Below are 19,976 nucleotides of genomic sequence, written 5' to 3' on the forward strand. Positions count from 1 at the left end.
ACCTCCTTAACGTGGAAACGGAACACCATTTAAAGACCAACGAGATGTTTTTATTCTCAATAAGACGGAAATTTCTTCCTTTATTTTTTTCGCCTGCACGAAAACAATGCAATACTGTAAGTGGAACACGCCTCTCTTGACATTCGCTTATCGGTCACACTGACGATATGAAAGAATGCGCTACAATACTCATAGCTGTTATGATTCAGTTTCTTTTTTTCATCTCTTACCCTCTTTCTCCAACTTACTTTGTCTATTTCTCCTCTGTTCTTTTTTCGTCATCTTTCTATTTTTCTTGTTATCTCTCTTTGTTTCTTTCTTTTTTCTTCACTTTTATCTCAATCTTTCTTCACCTCTCTTATTCCATCTTTCAATCTTTCTCTTTCCCTCTATGCACATCGCGCTACGACGCCAGGGGTCCCGGGTTCGAAAAGATACATAAGTACGTACTGTACGTTCTTACAATACTGTAAAAAGCGTACCAACATGTTGTGTAGTTACATAATTGTAATCTCTGCTATGCTTATTGCGAGTGTATCACATTTTTATTCATGTACGTACATGCATTAGTACTCTACATTATAAGTAATGTGAAATGTAAATCTATCTTACCATTATTTCCTGCAGCTCTATACTGTATTTAAAGTCAACCCTGTATAAGAAGGAAAACTGTTAAGACGGAAAATTTTGCTCGGAACCATCATGTTCCGGGATAGACAGGTTTTACTGTATTTAGCCTCTTTCTTCTCCATTCATTCATTTCTCCATTCCTGCAACTCAGGCTATCTCGCTCCAACGTAATGTGTAAATACGTTGCTGTCATGCAGAAAATACGGAAATTAGTTTCCTGCTGTTAATGTTATGTTTTTGTAGCTAAAATGCAAATGTTACAGTAGGTCATTTTTTTTTAGGCCAAAGTTTGTGGTCCAGGAAGTTCCAATCAGAGGCCTACAGAAGGTCGTGTGTAGTCTGTGACACACAAAAATACAAGTCGTGTCCATGCATCTTGTGCACTTGTTCATAGTTTCTTTGGCAAATTACAATGCCCAAAGTTATTTCAGTATTTGAACGTGCTCAAGAGTTCGAGGAAGAAGGATTCTATGTCTCAGACATGTTAAAAAAAATACTGATGTGCCAATACTGCAATCAACGTACTGACTGGTCATGGCGAGAATGTTGCTATTCTAAAAAAATATTTTTTGCGAGGGTACAAAGCTTTTCACGATATGGTAAAGAGTGATGTGAAAGAGTCAGGTGCATCTTTGAATTTAATTAATATGCTGCTAGCACTTAAAGAAGTTCACTAAACGCTTTGTGTCACTAGCTGTGCAAGTGTTGTGGTTTCCTGTTAGTGATGTTGACTGTGAGCGTGCTTTTTCAGCTTATGGTAATATAATGACTAGAGACCGGATGTTTGGGCACTAAAAACACATAAAATAGGCAGGCAAATAAGCACTTATAATTTTCAAAGTAGGCAGTAAAATAGGCATTAAAATACAAATAGGTAATAAAAAAAGGCAATGAAATTAAACTCAAAATAATGAAGATAGACATACAAAAGGAAATAGGTGTTTAAAAAATATAGAGACATAACTGTACATTCTTTATAGTTGCTTAAAATAAACCAGGAGCTCATCATTAGAGACAGCAGTCCAATATTGTAGTTAATAAATCACTGCAAACGGGAGTCACGTCAGCCCAAAATTTTCCATTGTATAATGGCTACACACAATAGTCTGACAAAATAAATTGTTGGCTTCTTCCAACCAGTTCGCAAATTATTTAAATATACACGTTATCACTGCACACAGGTTTATTTCAGTTAAACAATTTACAATATATATTTCACACAGCAGTTCGAACTAATAAACTGTTTAAATTCATTTCAAGTTTGTACTGTACGGTTTGGCAGTCTCTGAATAAGAAGTACTAATTGTGGATGCACATCACAACAAGGTATTTCTTCAGGTGATCAACCGACAAGTTATGTCTGCGATCTGACAACACATTTTTTAGAATTGAAAAAGATCTTTCAACCTCCACAGATGTTACCGGAGCATACTTAAAGCACGCCAGAACATGTGGATCTAACTCAGTTTGTATATTTTCACCTTTTGGAACTTGTTGAAAATGCCCTTAATTTGTCCAAGTCCTTATTAGCTGCAATAACTCGCTGTTATTTTCAAATTTCTTGGAAGCATCGGAAACTAATCCTGGGAACAGGAAATTGTATGCACAGAGTTCAGTCATGTCCCAATTTTAAAGAAAATGCCTAAAATAGGCAATATCTGGCATTTATGAAATAATATAGGCAATATCGTATGAAATAGGCAAAATAGGCAAAATTAAATTGCCTTTAAATAAAGCTAATCCCTCCCCCCTGGCCTTCGCAACATTAGTTTTCATCATATCTCTAAAAGGAAAGAATAGGCATTTTGCCTAACATCCGGTCTCTAATAATGACCAACCAGAGATACAATTTAAAACCATGCAATGCAGAGGTTATGTTAAGTGTACACTTTAACTAATAACAGATAGGTGCAGACTACTTAACTTTGACTTTTATTTACTGCTTTTCCAACGAAATGATCTTTTTTCACCGCTTTTATATACATACCAAAATTGTAACTTTATAGATGCAAAATTCATGAATTTTATTTACCATAAATCAGTGACCCTAGCCATCATATAATCACAAAATCCATTTTCCACACAGTACTGGTGGAAAATAAATGAAAAAATAGAATTTTCCATAATTTCTAGGATAATTAAGACTGCAAAATTGGCATGCAGCATTTTTCACACCATGTGAAAAACACAAAGTCCGGAAAAGTATCAGTTGGTATTGGCTGATACTGATACTGATCAGCTCAGCCCTGTAAATAATGAAATTGACCAAAGACACTAACAGCACACAAAAGACATTACAAAACAATTAAAAATTATTTTTCAGTAACTTCATGCTCACAGTAACTCATTTTAGAGTAAGAAAGATAAGGAAAACATTTCAAATTTCTATTTTACATATCTTTGTGGTACAATCCATTTTAAGTTTAGATAGGCTAAGCAGAACTGAACCTACAGTTCAAAGTAGGATCCGAACCACTGTGCTATCAAGGGGACATCTGTTTGTGAGCTGTTGATATTTTTGTCAGTGCCATTATATATGTATATATAATGCTAAAAACATGGCATGTGGCACTGAACTATATTTTTACACACAATATCTACAAACTACTGAAACTACAAGTATTTCATAAGTTATATACTGTGCAGCTATTCTTAGCAAGTGTAAACCCACATACCAACACAACAAAGCAATCAAATTTCAATGAATACTTCAAATTGATGTACTGCATTATATCTAGAGTTTTCTTTACAAACTACACTTTAAAAAAAGCTTTACTGATTAGGCAAAAGCAAAACTACAGAAAAATTGCTAAAAAAAAACAGAATTATGAATCTATGTAAGAACACTCTTCTTTTACTTCAAATCACACAGTGTATGTTATCAATTATTTGTTATGCCTACCTAAGGTTAAGAAAATATTACAGTAAACTGCTCAAACAGGCTTCACTACTTATATTATTAATAATACAGCATCATAGAATTCTAGGGCTAAAATAATTCCAAAACAAAAAGGTGGGAAACAGTTAAGTAAAATTAAAAAACAAAAAGGTAGAGTAGTTAATTGTCATGGAAAAAATAAACAGTAAAAATGGAAATTCGAAATACTACCATTCCAGTATTATTTGATGGACAAAGCAGATTACTGATGTTGATACCATTTTCAGTGTAAATCTCCTAAGAGATATTATACAATTTATTTTACTTGTGAAATATATTTCAAGTTTTGTGTCTGTCAATTATTGGTAACTTTTGATTGACTTGGTGTTTTAAGCCCACTTTATGCACAGTAAGGCTAACTGGAACTGGACCTACAGTTTAAAGTGGAATATGAACCTCTATGTGCCTCCACTGGGTATAAAACTCAGGACCCCTTGATTACAAGGTGACGACACTACCACTGCACCATTGGGGAGGCCAATTATTGGTAACTCTCTGCCACACAAAAGTGCTCTTTGTTTTCAGTTATATGTGGTGAAAATCTTAAACTGTGAATTGTGCTAGTTATGGCAGATTTAGACCATAGTTGGTGTACTTATTTTTGTGTACTTCACATGTATCATTGATCTCTGGTGCATTGTTATAAATTGATTTTGTCTAAAACTGGCTGTTGAAATTGATGGGCTTTTCCTTGAAGCTGGACTAATATGAAGAATCTCATAAAATTCTCTTTGTGAATGGTGACAGTAAGTCACCACAATCAACAAGAAATAAAATGAAAATATATATTGTAACTGACATGGATGTTATGTTAATTTTTTATTAAGAGGCCAATTTCAACTGTGTTGGTATTATGAATGTAATAACGTTTCTGTGTAAAACAATGACGACATAAGTATGTAATATTTACATAAATTAAAAGTCACTTCAAATTATCAAACTGCATGTGTCTCAGTAAATGAGGTTTCAGTCATGAGCTTTGTGGCCTCATACTTATATCCTTGTCAGTTCCTGATAATCTGGGTGGCAATACTTGCACATTTCAACACCACAGTAGGGATATGATAACAAATTAAAGACACAAATTGTTCTACGTAACTTTTGCCATTGCAGCAGTGTTTATGTATCGTTTATATCTCATTGATTTTCTGGGCTCGAAACTGGTATAATCAAATAATGTTTTGACACATTGCCATTGATAATCACCAGCATGAGCAAGGTTGATTTGCTATAGTAGTGGTATTACTAACTTGTGACATCAGCACATTATTTTAATAAATGGATTTTTCTTTCAAGGAAAATCACCTGTTTCAATTCACTACTCTACTTGGGTATCTTTTAATATCATAACACAGAAGGGGGTTCACTTCCATCTTCCACATGCTGCTCACATTCAGAATTTACTTAAGTACAAAACTCAACAATTCCACACACTACAACTATACTGTAATCATAACTGCATAAAATAAAAGCATAAATACCCATAACACTTGATAAAATTAAGCTGTGCATAAAAATGAAAAATGAAAAAAAAAAGTAAAATCAAGCAATGACTAACAAATTCTCATGCTTAACTGAGCAATCAATTAACAGTTGAAAAACCATGGGAAAATGGAGAAAGATAGTCCCAACATCTGACAAATTAATATTAGACCTGCACAATTGCCTACATTGCAACAGGATTGCTGTATTAATCATCACTATATTGGATAGGTCCACTTAATTATGAAGTAAGAACAACGAAAATGCATGAAGCTTTTTGTTTCCACTTTGTATGAATTCAAATTATGTAAGTACTTGCAATGCTTTTCAATTTGCTGACACCACAGATAAGCTAGTATACCAATGAGGCAGTGTATCAGTATGGAAAATTGGATTTGATCCATACACCCCCAGGAGCTATTGTTACACTAGATAAATAGCATTCACACCAACAAGGTCAAGCTTGACTTAATATTTGACTTAAAAGAGTATTATGTGAAGTGGAACCAAGTTAAAATATAAACAATGGAGTAGATACTACTTCCCCTGAAACTGATATTTTTAGAAAAAACACTTGTACAGGGTGGTCCAGTTGGTAGGGCATCTGACTGCCTCAATTCTCAGGGTGGTGATTTCAGGTGGGAATTTCTTCAGCAATGTCCCTGCATGAAGCAGCTCTGGGGTTCACCCAGCCTCTAATACATGGGTACCTGGAGGGGTGTTAATAAAACGGGAGCATGTTGCTAATCACATCACCTCCTCATATGCTTTCACGGCATGTCACGGGGTTGTAATTAAATAAAATCACAAAACAGAAATGCTCAGAAAACACTCAAGCCACAAACATTGCACTATATGCATCACAACAAATGGAGAACATTTCTCATAATGCTCCTCTGTTTATATCCTTATGGACAGCTGATGAACATATGATGCTTATGAAATATTTCAAATCCGTGAGCATGTTTTAGAGGTACTGTTTGCAACTTTACTTGACTACACGAGCAAAAATTCCTTGTCAGTTTAATGACATCTTATCTTAAATTTCTATATATTTCAATACAAGTGTGTAAGAACTACAGCAAAGCAATGAATATAATTTATCTGCATAAACGAAACAGCTCTTGTCAAGTAACAAGACTCAGGTTACTTTCTAGTTGATAGTTTTAGATTAAATTTTAATGTGTAGTGACATTTCATCGCCAATAAAGGTTGATGCTTTGTGAAGTATTAATGTCCAGTAAATGTTTTTACATATTTGGAAATTCATGTTAATTTCTATTTAGTAAATTTACACAAATGTCCCCAGGTGGGAACAACAGAGCTCACAAAAATCAGGGTGAGTGATTTCTAACACTAGTAGTTTGGCTTGTTTTTAGATTGAAACTGGAAGTAGAGTGTACCTCAAATCACAGAATGTGAATATTTGCAATTATTCATCCCATCACTAGCCAGGGACAATAAGTGTGTTTCCTTTCATATTGCACTTCAATGTTATTGAATCCAATCATAAAAAGCAAAAACTTTTAAACTCATAGCTTATGAACATCTACAATGTTTAAACCGTAACTCACTCATTAGTACTCCGATATTGGAGAGATTGAGAAAAATATGCCATCAAAAACTAGTCATTTATGTTCACATGAACACATTTATCGAACTCCCAACAATTACATACATCTGAATTTATGAACCCAAACCTGAGAGTCGTGAACCCATCTCTTTGGATTTAATTTCATCACCCTCGGTGACACACATGATTTTGTTTATTGATCAAAAAAAGGTATAGTATTTATTTATTGTAATTTCCACTCAATTTATCATAAGTTGCCAATAGCTGTCAAAAAGGAATTCTGGCTAATTTAGACTAGGGTCATATCCATCGTTAGTAAAGGACTACTTTCTCCATTGCCTGTCTACCTGAATACGTTTCTCCATGGTGATGAGGTCGCTGCATTCTTCGTTATGCTGGTGTCTCACAGTGCATTTCTACAGCAACAGAATAGACACCAACACCATTAGCACGACAGTGAACAAAACAAGAGAAAAATATGAACCAAAGTAAAAATAATAACTCACACACTTCTCATTTACAACTCAGATGAATGCAAGATGATAACTGCAAAATTTGCAATAAAAAATTAAGGAAAAATAATTCCTGCATGGATTTGATGAGCATTCTCTTCTCTTCATGCATACAACCTCATAAAAACTTAATCCATTTACAGCTTACACACAGAATATATATTTGACATAGTTCTAACACATGAGAATATGATTCTCTCACACTAACAACAAACTTCTAAGTGAGACTAATATCTAGTCTACATATATGAATTATACAAGAAATAATATTATACCTCACTCTATCCCACAAAAGATATGGTAGAAATATATCAAATGCACTGCAACACATTTGCAGAATACATTAAAATATACAGAACTTGTCCTTAGTTGCTCGATGATATTACAAATCGTTATATAAAAGTAACTGCAAACTATCTCAACTGTATTTTTCTTTTCAACTAGCAGGGTCAAATCGAAAGTTAGTGACACAGACAACATTTTTAACATAAAATGTACCAAAATAGTAATTTTATTTTGCACTACATGTTTACTTGAGTTTGATATCACAGATGTAACACCCTTCCATCAATAAAAATATGGGAAAAAATAGTGGATTATAATTAGTGACAGAATTTAGAGAGTCAAAAAACATGGGCAGCGGGATCTGATGCACTGGCCATGCATGACACTGTGAAAAGCCACTTAGTGGACCTTGGTTCTCCAAAGGCTGTTTCACTATGAAGTTTTTCTCACTCAAATTACACTTTTTGCAGTTGCCTCTGTATAACAACATGTAATGTGATCACCAAATTATGGACAGCCTTTAGATGAATATTAGAAATATACATGTTGCGAGTTGCACTTACAGTACTAATTTAATTTAAGGTACGTTCGAAAAGTAACAACAGAGAGAAAGTGCATCCAGTAAAACAGTGTTGTCCCAGCTACTTTAACATTCAAACCATCATGCAGACAAATAAAGCTAAGAACTGCATTTATAACTCCCGTATAGAGATTTGTAAGAAACAACCAACATTGTCCTGACAGAAACTAATTGCATGGTTGAGCAACAAGTGGCATTTTTAAAAGTTCAAAAATATATTTTGCTGAACTCTTTAATTAATATGAGGTTGATATAATGGAAATTAATTCAAACCTCACTTATAGTTTTAGGTTGGATCCAAACAACAGAAATTAAAATATATTAAAACTGCATGGCATAAAAAGGTTTTGTTTGATTATACCACTTTTTCAACACTCTTTCCAAATGGCTAGTTTCAGAAAATATTCTATGTCAAGTTTGTTATTTCATTTAAATGAGGCATAATGCACTCAGAAATTTGGAATAAATGTGGTTTCAAGTTCTACATGATAAGCTTCCAATTGAGACAGAGAATGGAGATAAATTCCTTCCCCCCCCCCCCCCTCTCTCTCTCTCTTGCAGCTTGGTGGTGGGTGGTACAAGGGAGGATAAGGAGGGCCTGAGAGAGAGAGAGAACCCTCATTCCCACCACTTTTTCTCTCCTCTTTAAAAAACGAAAAGAAAAACATTTTCTTTTAGGGGAAGGGTCAAGGAGCTGTCTCCAACCTTCTCCTCCTTGAGAAAGAAAGAGGGAATGAATAGAGGTGGGCAAAGGCCTTCTCAATGGATCTGGGAAAGAGATAGAGAATTTTTGCATATGCATCTCTCATAACCCCTTCCAGGTGTGAAGGATACCTCTTCCTTGCACTTTCTTTCTCTCCCGAGAGAAAGAGTACAAAGCAAGAATCAGCTGTTGTTGTAACCCATTACTCAGATGCTTCAGCATGGGCACTTCCAGCAGAGGCACGAGTGGTGAAAAATTTCATTTGGTTCAGGTGTCTTTTTACATTGGAAAGTAAAATAAATGTTAATCCCTCTTTAAATAATTCAAAATAACACTCCCACATCACTTTAAAAAAATTGTGATTCGCAACCCTGCCCCCTCCTCTATTTTGCTTTAAAATATGCATACATTCATTCATGTCTGATATAATGAGACATTAAAAAGTATTAATATAATCATGAAATGCACACAAACTTGCAAGTTTCTAGACTTTGAGAAAGTGTAATACAACATTTAGCAGACCTTACAAAATAGTAACCCTCCAATCAGTTTTAACATCTGAACTAATACTTTGTGATACCGATACCACTGATCAGTATCAGCTCACTCCTACTTCTATCAATTAACTTTCAACGTGATTGCCCACACTATTCACTGGGATTTATTTGATTTAATATTTAGCATCCCATTTCTACCACTTTTGGCTAATCGTGACAATGAGGATAAGTGATATGATGTAAATAATGAAGGGACACTCACAAAGAACACCCATGCCCAGGCTGGGATTCAAACCCGGAACCCCTAGCATTATAGTGTGCTGTGCTAACTACTCCGTCACACAATGGGTTCATAAATGTAAGGATAATTCAGAGAGTAGGTGAATGGTACCACTATAATGATATCTCATTAGTGACATCATCTACTTACCATCTGAAATCCATCTTGCAATTCTCAGCAGAGATCATATCAACATATACCATATCAAATCAAAGTATGCGTTACCTTATCTGTGTTTTTCTAATTCACCAAAAAATTCTAACTAATGATTATGTAGGCTTACCTGAATCCTTTTCCCCATAGTCATTTCTAAGTAAAACTCTCGATACCACAGTTGAGATAAGTCGCAGCACTGTTGCAGGGATTCTGGAAACAAATTAATAAAAATCGAATGAAAGAAAACTCTTTGTACACAGATGTATGCAGAAAGTTTAGCAAACAATGCAGACTCGAACCCATTCATATTTTAAGTTTTTAAACCCTGCATATTCTATTTGGAAAAAATCTCTTAATTAAAATTTTGGTTTGAAGAGTATGTCTGACCCAGATATGTATATAAATTAACATAAATAACAGAACTGCAATATCGTCTTTGGTTTTGGAGAAATGGTGTTTTAATTGCAGTCATGTGGTGCTGGCTGCTTAATTGGCCATTAGTAGAGGCACATAATTTTGGTAATTAAAAAAGCAAAATTTCGGTACAAAAACAGAATCAATTTCAGGTTCAAAAGTGGTAAATAAAATAAAATTAGTTTTTATAGTTGTGAAAAATCGTATGAAAAGTGGTATATAGAAAGATATTTTGGTTTTAAAATTGCGAATATAATCCTCAATATTATTTAAAAACTACACTTATTACACAAAGTTGACATTTCACTTCTAATAACACATTTATGTAGTTATCAGAGTATTAAGTTTATTCCTGCATAAAGGTGTTCATTTTTGCCTCTGCAATATTTACAGCAGATTTAATCAATTTTGCATGAATTGCATAACTCACAGGATAATTCAGACCTCAGAAGGTGTCGCGTCAGTAAATAAACCATAAATTTCATGTTTAAGAGTCTATTTCGCATTTTGCAGTTCATTTCGCATAATTTCGTGACAAAATATGGTAGTAAAATGCATTTCACACCCTTCAAAAACATGAAAAATTAACACTACAATGTATTTTTTGTCAAAAACGAAATATGCATGCCCCTAGCCATTAGGCATCTAGGGCATAAATCATGTTGCCGCCTCAGTGGTTGTCAGGCATCTAAAGGTTAAAGTTTAAGAAAATCGTTTGCCTTAATGTCCTCTACACTCTGAAAATTTATTTGCATTGTATGGCGATACCCTACAAAGACAATCAAACATAACTTTATAAAACAGTGACTGTAAAATCATGTGTACTAAAAATTACAAATTCTAGTACAACCGCACTAAAATCCTGTGGAGAGGGGGTTGATGTATATCAACTGCTTGCTCAGTAATTTCATAAAGGTGGACAGGGGAGAGAGGAATATAGCAGCAGGAAATTACTTTAAAAACAATAAGTTACTCATCAGTACTAATTTACTGCCTTCGCAATGCATCAAATATTTTTGTTTTCCTTCTTTGTAAAGAACACTGATTCTCATAACATTTACGGATAACAATAAAACCTTATTTATGCAAACTTAGCCTCATACAACAGAGAATGAACTTACCACTGAAACTCAACATGTAATTCCAGTAAAACGAAGATTTGTGGAAAAGATCTATTTGAACTAAATACTGTCCATCTATATCTTTACGAAGTGTTCTTTTCCCTCCAGACTTATCAGCTATTAGCGACTCCAACATTGTTCGTACCATGTACAACTGAGTTGACGATGGGCCTGAAAGTAAACAATACAAATTATTTTTCTATACTTAAAACAAAAGCACTCTACACTAAAAACATATACTTCAACAAGTCTGTATAATTTAAAGTAAGCCATGTGATTGTGCATGTGATGTCATGTTGTGAATGTGCAGGCAATCACTACAAGGACAAAATAGGGAAAACTAAGAGTTACAGATATGGATATTAATGCAAAGAATTGCAGAACATTTGCTACTTGAAAATAAGAAAAAACAAACAATTTCATTTAATGTGCTGAACCTTATATGATTGTTATGTATGAAGAGCAGGTACTTTGTTCAAGGTAAATATACATATTTTCACTCCTCAGCATGGGATAAACAGAAATCAACAAATTCTCGTTACAAAGCAGAACCCCGATTAACACTGGTAACTAGTACACTGACAACAATGTGCCGTACACTAAAAAATTATAATACAAGAAATAAAAATATTTGCAGAAAATCACTACTGTAAAACAAAAAAGTGAACATATGACAACAGTAAAACAAGAAGTCTAAGACACTACAAAACTCATATTTCAATAAATCGTAGAAAAAAATAGCCAAAATTCTTCATTGACACACCCAAATGATCTTATGGTCTTCTAATCAAGACCTTCAAGAGAAATAGTGCTGAGAATCTTATGAAGGAATCAAATTTTTAACTTCAACATGTATTCATGAACTATTTCGACCCTTATGAGTCTGCATGGATATGAAATATAATTTATTGATATCCCTTCATTCCGCTTATTTGTATATCTTGAAGAACTGTTTCCTTTGATAAAGTAACTAGAAAGATTAAATTCAGATGTAAGACAAAAACTCTCTTCTCACTGGAAAATTTATTGAAACAGAATTGTACCATACCACAGAGATAATGTTAGTAGTTTTAGCAGAAAAGTTAAAAACAAGTACATGTGATCAGTACTTACAAGATAATGAAAAACGTATCACATATAAACTCTTCACATGAATGTTTTTTAACAGGTTAAGAGTGTCAGATTGTAATTAAAGGGTCACGGATTTGATTCTTAATGAAGATTCTAAGAGTTTGGAATAAAATCTTTGCACAAAAACATAGGCCAGAATTAGAAATTCTCAAAATATTAAAAAAAAAATAATAACAACAGATACATTACAAGACAAGATCTGGACATGTAATTCGGTGCAGATATTCCTCACATGATTTCAATTTCAATTCCAATTTCAGTACTTCTACAGTTTCAATCGAGTGCATTCACATCACACACAATGGAAATATTTTTATTCTCCCAAGACTGGTCAGTTAATATTAACTATTATTTCCTTAATGGATGCAAATTATGGTTACGTTACACAGTAAATGACCACCTAATATCAGATATATAATGTGACAGACAATTTTGATTTCCATTTTCATGACAATAAAGCAAATGCATATTTTGACACAAGATTGAAAACATGTTCTTTTATTAAGAGATTTTTTTCTTAGGCTTTCAATAATAATGGGAACATCTGATCCAGAAAAAGGATGAAGATTTATGAATAAAGAAAAATATATTGTCAGCATTGTAAAAGAGTTTTTGATGCTCGAAGCAAAATTTTGCAATAATTTATATCAACTGTAAAGTAATGTACATTCCATAGACCATATACATCCAATATTTGTTATAAAAATTAAATAAAGGCAACTTAGATTGACAAAATATGTAGTTTTAAACTAGTTGTAGTTCATAAAAAAAGTTACATCATCAAGCTGCACCCTCATAGACAAACAACCTAACCTGCATTGCAAATATATAGGTATGCACACAATTTGTGCATGAAACGGACTATAGCATAATTAGTGATGGAAAAGCCAACTGTGAATTCAAAATTCTGTTTCTGATGAAAACATTTTATTTACAAGGACTGTACAAAGGTGAAAAGAACTTTCCAACATCCTCATTGGCAAATATGGAGGAAATAGCAACATGAAGTTGAATGTGAAAAATCTACAAGGGTAATGGAGCTGGAATAACTTGCCCAGGATAAGTACCAATGGAAGACTTGTGTTGTAACAATAAGATCTCAAAATTAAATACAGTATGCCCAGGATTTACTTCTTTCTTATATGCAAAAAAAATTGATATTTTCTAATCACATAGTACAGTGGAAGTACTGAGCTCATAGTTGCTGCTTATTAATTGGACATTCACCTGCTAAAGAAAAAAGCGAAAATAAAAAGCTTCTTAAAGCAACAAAAGCATCAAGAAAAAAAAATAAGCAAACAAAAAGAACAGCATATTTCAAAATGTTGTAACAAACCTGCACTTCTACGAATTCCTGTAGTGTTTTCTTGCTTTCCTTTAGAATGAAATGAAAAACAGACACATTGGAATTTTTATAAAGTATATAGCAACAGGCTGTCCCATAGTCCCCGTTAGTGGAATGCAAGGAAAATCAAGCACTAAATTATAAAAATAACCAGATGAATCATTTCCTCAACCCAGAATTCCTTTCAATGGGAACATTCATACTGTAAGAGCAGGATATCGGTGATGTTTGAATCTGTTACCTACATGGAAACAGTAATTCCCTCATTTGCAAGTCACCTGAAAATATAGCTTTGTATGAAATTTTGCTTCAGGTGATTTAAATTCCTTCACAGGCTATTTCTCCTTTTTGAAGTGAGCCAAGTAATATGTTAAGCTACTCAAGGAACAACGGCAGAAATTAAGAACACTGATGCAACAAATATATCATGCCACGAGCTGCAATCAACACAAAACATAGGGATAACAAACGCTAATAAAGGCAAAAGTTCATCGACATTTGCCAGACAATGTTGGTGACCAAGTTTGAAGTGTGACTGTTAAGAGTACTATGGAATCCCAATCACCTGTTGGAACGGCTTAGGAGAAAAAAAAACTGTCATCCTGCCTCATAATCATATGATGAAGATGCTTCCTCTCAATGCATAATAAAGGAAGAAGGTATGGTGGAACCAATTTTACTTAATACATAAAAGAGTTTGCCTTCACTCACTGACTTATCAATACACAGCCCAAACTCATGGACCTTGAAAGTTGAAAGTATAGGGATGTCTTCCTCTTATGATGTAACCACCAATTAATAGGAGATATGTTGAAATTTAGCCTCTATGGGGAAAAAAAAATTATTCTGATAAGTTTAAAGAACAACCTCCTGGACTTAAAAAACCTGAAAGTACTTATATTGTAAATAAAAGTCCACAACACATGTCACTGCATGTATTATGCATCTTAATGTTATAATGTTTTGCAAAGATCTATATAAACAGACTAATGAACATGGTTATAAATGCTAATTTCTGACAGCACCAACTGATACTGTACTAAACTAATGCTTCATAATTATGTGCTACTCATGCATTCCAACAAGACAATGTGGCTTGAATTTGATGATTTGGTTTAGAATTATTAATTTTGACATTTTCTATCATCTGATGAACATATAAATACAGGGTGGTCCAAAACTATGGAGACACACAAATAAAAATTGAATGATATACTGCTCCGCAAAACTAATACTGCAGATTTATAATAGGGGTGGGGGAAATGTTATAACTTCCTTGTGAACATAAAAATTAGCCTCGTCACTGTGAAGGAATCTTCATTCCAGTGGAAGCATCACACTGTAATTGTTGGAAACAACCATTCACAAAATTCAACCCTTCGGAAATATCCGTTATTAATATCATGTGCAATGGCATGCAACTTCTCTCTATAGACGTCAGTATGATGATGATCTCGATGTGTTACTGACACGTTAGAGCCATTTTAATGCTTTTTTCTGACACCTCAAAATGAGCAAATTGGTATAAGAATTCATTCATAACATTTTACTGGTTAAAGATACATCGAACCTTCACCACTGCATTTCTCATGATATTCTAGCCTGATTTGATATATCATATCACCTCTTATCCACTTAAAATTTTGAAGTTGAATGCAAGATGGTGGGTTTTGTCATATGCCCTATAACATTTCCCCCATGCCTATTACAAACTTGCAGTGTTAGTCTTGAGGAACAGTATGTCATATAACTTTTATTCAGGTGTCTCCATACTTTTGGACCACCCTGTATAATACAATGTGGACAGATCACTAGTTTCACATATTACTGACTAACCCCATGTGCCATAAAGAAATGCCATTCTCTCATAAACTATGTCATGAAGATGTAAAGTTTATCTGAAATGGTGCTGCATATTGGTGAAGAAATTAATATATATAAAATATTCTGCTAAATACTTGAACAATGAAATAATTTAAAATTATTTTTAATTTTATTTTTAAGGCCACTAAACCTTACAAAGTTAATCTAAGGAATTTCTCTAGCATAGATTTATGTGATTATGAGAACATTAAAAATACGTATTAGGAAAGCAGAGACTTGAACAATGACAGAGAGAGACAAAAGAAAGATGCAGGCAGTGGAGATGAAATTTTTAAGGAGTATATTGGGAAAAATTAGATGGGATAGAATAAGGAATGAGGAGATCCGACAGACAGTAGGGGTGATGAAGCTTCAGGACAGGATAGATTGGGCACAGATGAGATGGTTCGAACACATGGACCAGGATGGATGCAGAAAGACTACCAATAAGAGCTTACAACGCACAAGGAGTGGGAATAAGGCCAAGGGGAGACCAAGATGTTGGTGAAAAGAGCAGATAGTAGAGAGTGTTAGGAGAAGAGGACAAGATTCGAGTACAGATTAATGTGTTATTCCTAACATGTACATATGTATATGTGGGTATGTTAAAAGACAAAAATTTGTCAACCAATATTCTGTCCCCTATTCTTAACACATTATTTGAAGGACATACTATTATATTGTATGTAACTGACTTGGTACATGAATTTGGTCTGATTAACTAGTCTTGGTCATGCATACTTCCATGAAGTAAGCAAATGTACATTTGTTGCTCTGTCAAGAGGGATAATATCAGCATTTGATCCTTTACATCCCAACAGAATGCATATACAAGTGTATGAAACTATCACATTTATTCCCACCTTCATGGGACATATTGGACAGCCTGTATCAGACAGCCATATTTTTTTGAAAATACTGAAACTGCCACCATTCTTCACAAATGATGATACATAAGAGCAAATTACCACATTGAAACATGTATAATGTGCACTTTTTCCCAAAATTTTAGAACAAAAAATTATGGCATGTGTTATGCCTGCAAAAATGCCACCATGCACCAAATGAAATCCATGTTCCCCATGACATCTCAACCTCTACCAGAATGTTTTGCATCAGAAGGCAAAGTGAGATCAAATGAGCAACTACCATCACAGGGTAGATGTAATACAGTGGAACCTCAATTTTACATTTTTCAAGAGACCGACCAACTTAAAATGGGCGAAAATGTAAAATCCAGGAACATTTTATAGCATTATACTCTACTGGGAGCATGAAGATTGAATGTATCATGTGGGGAAAATGTAAAATTGGGGAATGTTTAATCGGAGTTCCACTATATTAGCATTTGCCGATCGCGAAACTTTTGCATCTTTAAGCAGTCACAGTTTTGGTGCAGATGAACAATATTCCATCTTGGTTCACATAGTAACAGCTATACGGGCCTCCCCGATGGCTCAGTGGTAGTGTCGTCGCCTTGTAATCAAAGGGTCCCAGGTTCGATTCCCGGTGGAGGCACATAGTGGTTCGGATCCCACTTTAAACTGTAGGTACAGCCATACTGTGCATAAAGTGGACTTAAAACACCAACTCAATCAATCAAGTAACAATTATACAACCAATGACTACAAAAATAATTTATTGAACCTAAATTGGGCTGCTATTATATACTAGATATAATTCTTGCCACTTTTAACTAACAAAAACAAGGTGTGTGTTATACATGCATAAATATGGTATTTCTTAGGAAGCCCAATTACTTACCACCATCAGTAAACTATAGTTACTTGCAAAAATATTAATTCCTGTCATTAATAACAACTACCACTAGTAAATAAAAAACTGAATATACTATATAATGTCTCCAAGGATGAGCTTTTATAAGAATACAGAATATGAGCTTGAAGATTCTGTTGATGATCTACTAAATTTTCTGACAAAATTAACATTCACCTACATTGTTTATAGGTATCACAATACATGTTCATAGAAATGTAAAAGTTACCTATATTTAAGGATATAATAGAATATAAACTTACCCACATTCCTTCTTGGCACTTTAATTCCAAAACCATTGTCTGGATCCTTCTTCCCCTTCAAGGCAGGATCACCTTGTGGTTCCACTCCCCTTTGCCAATCTGCACATGTTTCACGCACAGAAACAATAATACTGCAAAAAATAAATACATTTTCTTTTATTTTTATATACAATAATTAGGACTCGGCAGATGATGACAAATCATCTTTTCTTCTGTGCCTTGAAAACAATGCTGAACCTGATATCAGTTCCTTTGCCTTCAGTTCGAACCAGAAAAAATTATTTACATTTTGCATTTTTCAGCCGTTTTTTACTTCCAAGTCATTATTCAGTACTTTTGGCTGTTTGTATTGCATTTTCTTTCATTTTTGAGGCTTTTTCTCCTCCCTTGTTGTTTCGTGAATTTTACATGCATTTCCTAGCATAACTTACATTTTTCAATTTCCTGACATGGTCCTTTTAGCAAGTTCGCTATTAATCGAAAATACGATCAATGCAGAAGTACAATATTATTTTAACTGAAATGTTTGGCAATGCATTAATTATTTTGGTAAATTAATTTTCCCTCCCGCAAACTTAAAATACTTTGTGTGAAGCCTACTTTGAGGTTCCCTTGGTGTCCTCTATTACCACTTTAATCTGTGGTTTTAAAGTAAAATTAGTCACAATATTTAAAAAAAAATATAACCGTATTTTCAGATGCTGTATCGTGAAAGGTCCACTCTGAAAGAAGATGAATGACAAAGAGAAAAACCTTGCAGTGTATTTTATGTAAACTTGAAGCAAAAATAAAGAAACCTACATTAGCACTTAATTGTTTTTATGCCTTTGCTTCAGTAGTTTAAACCACCAAACAACAGGAAGCAGACGACGCAAACCAAGATGCGCACGCCAGCACCGCCGAACGGGAGAAATCGCAACTACCGCCACCCAGGAACAAACAATGCAGTGATGCGGTACCATCTCCGCTTCAAACGCCGTACCGTTTTGTGAATGTAGACAGTGGATCTTCGAAATTAATAGGATTTAACCATTAAATTGTGCAACGCGGAAGTCCGAAATTTTCTAAATTTCACGTAAGTAACCAAACAACAGGTTTTACTGATTTATTCAACTACTCTCGAAATTTATGAAAAAATCAAGATTTCATTTTCGGAGAGAAAATTATCTTTAGGTTTTTATTTGAAATTTTTAGGTTATTTTTAAAGAAATTTAAGGTCATTTTTTAAATTTTTTAGGTCATCAACTTCCAAGCCCTAACAATAATGTTTCCTTTCATGACTGAACCATTACATATCTTTGTGTGTGCGTAATATATTGTATCTTGGCATTCATATACAACAAATTTATACTTAGCAGCACCAACCTCCTAATAAGGTCCTTTTTATTCTTTATAGCCTTGCGAAGGGGTTCTCGTAGAATAAGTTGTACAAAATCTTGCAGTTCAGCATAAATGTTACGCCGGATAGCATCTGTGAACACACTTTCCATTCGAGCCATCAAAACCTGCAATCCTTTTATCATAGCAATCACTTCTATCAGAGCAAATTTCTCTTCATCTGTGTAATTGTACCTTGTAGCCTGGAAATAAAGACAATGCAGTCAGAAATAAGTCAAACATAACTGAAGATTTAATTATACCCTTCCAAGAGCATAGTAACTCACAAAATGTAACTGGAATATTTAACTGAAGTTGATCATTTTCACATAGAGCAACACATGCAAATTCTTACCTTTTCATCTTCTCATTAATACTATACTACCGGAGTATCGGTGTTTTAACTGCATGAACAACTCCACATCGTGCAATCTACCCTCTAGGTTCCTGAAAATGGAAACTATATAAATCAGTACCGTGTCACTACAGTTCGTAGGAGGGCACGGGCAATTTGCAAGGGAGACAGACGACAAGGATGTTTCATTTCTCACCTGTACCCCTGCCAGACACTTGTTTAGCCACAGCCATTATTCTCTGTCAATTGCTGGAGCATAGAAATCTTAACACAGATTGTTGTGAACATTTTTTCCCCGCTATAGGAATTTTCACATGTTTTCTCTCCCGAGAGTGGAAGCACACTTCTGAAATCTTTTGGCTTGTGACTGAGATGGTGTTCTGGGTTTTCATCAGTTTGTTTAATTGTTCCATATTACTTATTATTATATTGACATGTGAGTGTAGCTCACCAAGTGGAGAAAATTGTATTAAATGAGTGGTTTGGCAGTAAAACTTGATAATGCACACTTCACTCAAAATTCAGTTGACGTTTGATTCAGTTGCTGTACAACAGTGAATGAATTTCCTTCAGCAGCCAGTGATGGTCAGAAACACATGGGAACATCTGGATAACCCATAAGTCACAGTGTAATGGACAAACTTTCAGTTGCAATTTTCTTAGTTTCAAACTTTTGCGAGTTATCAAGTTTTACT

At 34.2% G+C, this 19,976-nt stretch overlaps 1 protein-coding gene across 4 annotated transcripts in view; it reads right to left on the reverse strand.

The window, feature by feature from the left end:
* The window catches only part of Cyfip (Cytoplasmic FMR1-interacting protein Sra-1), a 78,041-nt gene that overhangs the window by 43,413 nt on the left and 14,652 nt on the right, over positions 1–19,976 (reverse strand). For 2 of the 4 annotated variants that reach the window (XM_083144637.1, XM_083144629.1), the window contains exons 8-13: positions 18,915–19,129; positions 17,550–17,680; positions 13,639–13,677; positions 11,172–11,342; positions 9,764–9,846; positions 6,971–7,039 (exon numbers count right to left, since the gene is read on the reverse strand). In XM_083144637.1, coding sequence (XP_083000763.1) covers positions 6,971–7,039; positions 9,764–9,846; positions 11,172–11,342; positions 13,639–13,677; positions 17,550–17,680; positions 18,915–19,129 — 708 coding nt within the window. The remainder of the gene's footprint in view (positions 1–6,970; positions 7,040–9,763; positions 9,847–11,171; positions 11,343–13,638; positions 13,678–17,549; positions 17,681–18,914; positions 19,130–19,976) is intronic. The other 2 variants (XM_083144643.1, XM_083144649.1) reach the window with 2 other exon arrangements.

The sequence above is a fragment of the Lepisma saccharinum genome, chromosome 1 (assembly GCF_977018435.1).
Source record: "Lepisma saccharinum chromosome 1, izLepSacc3.1, whole genome shotgun sequence".
In the NCBI taxonomy this organism is placed as follows: Eukaryota; Metazoa; Arthropoda; class Insecta; order Zygentoma; family Lepismatidae; genus Lepisma; species Lepisma saccharinum.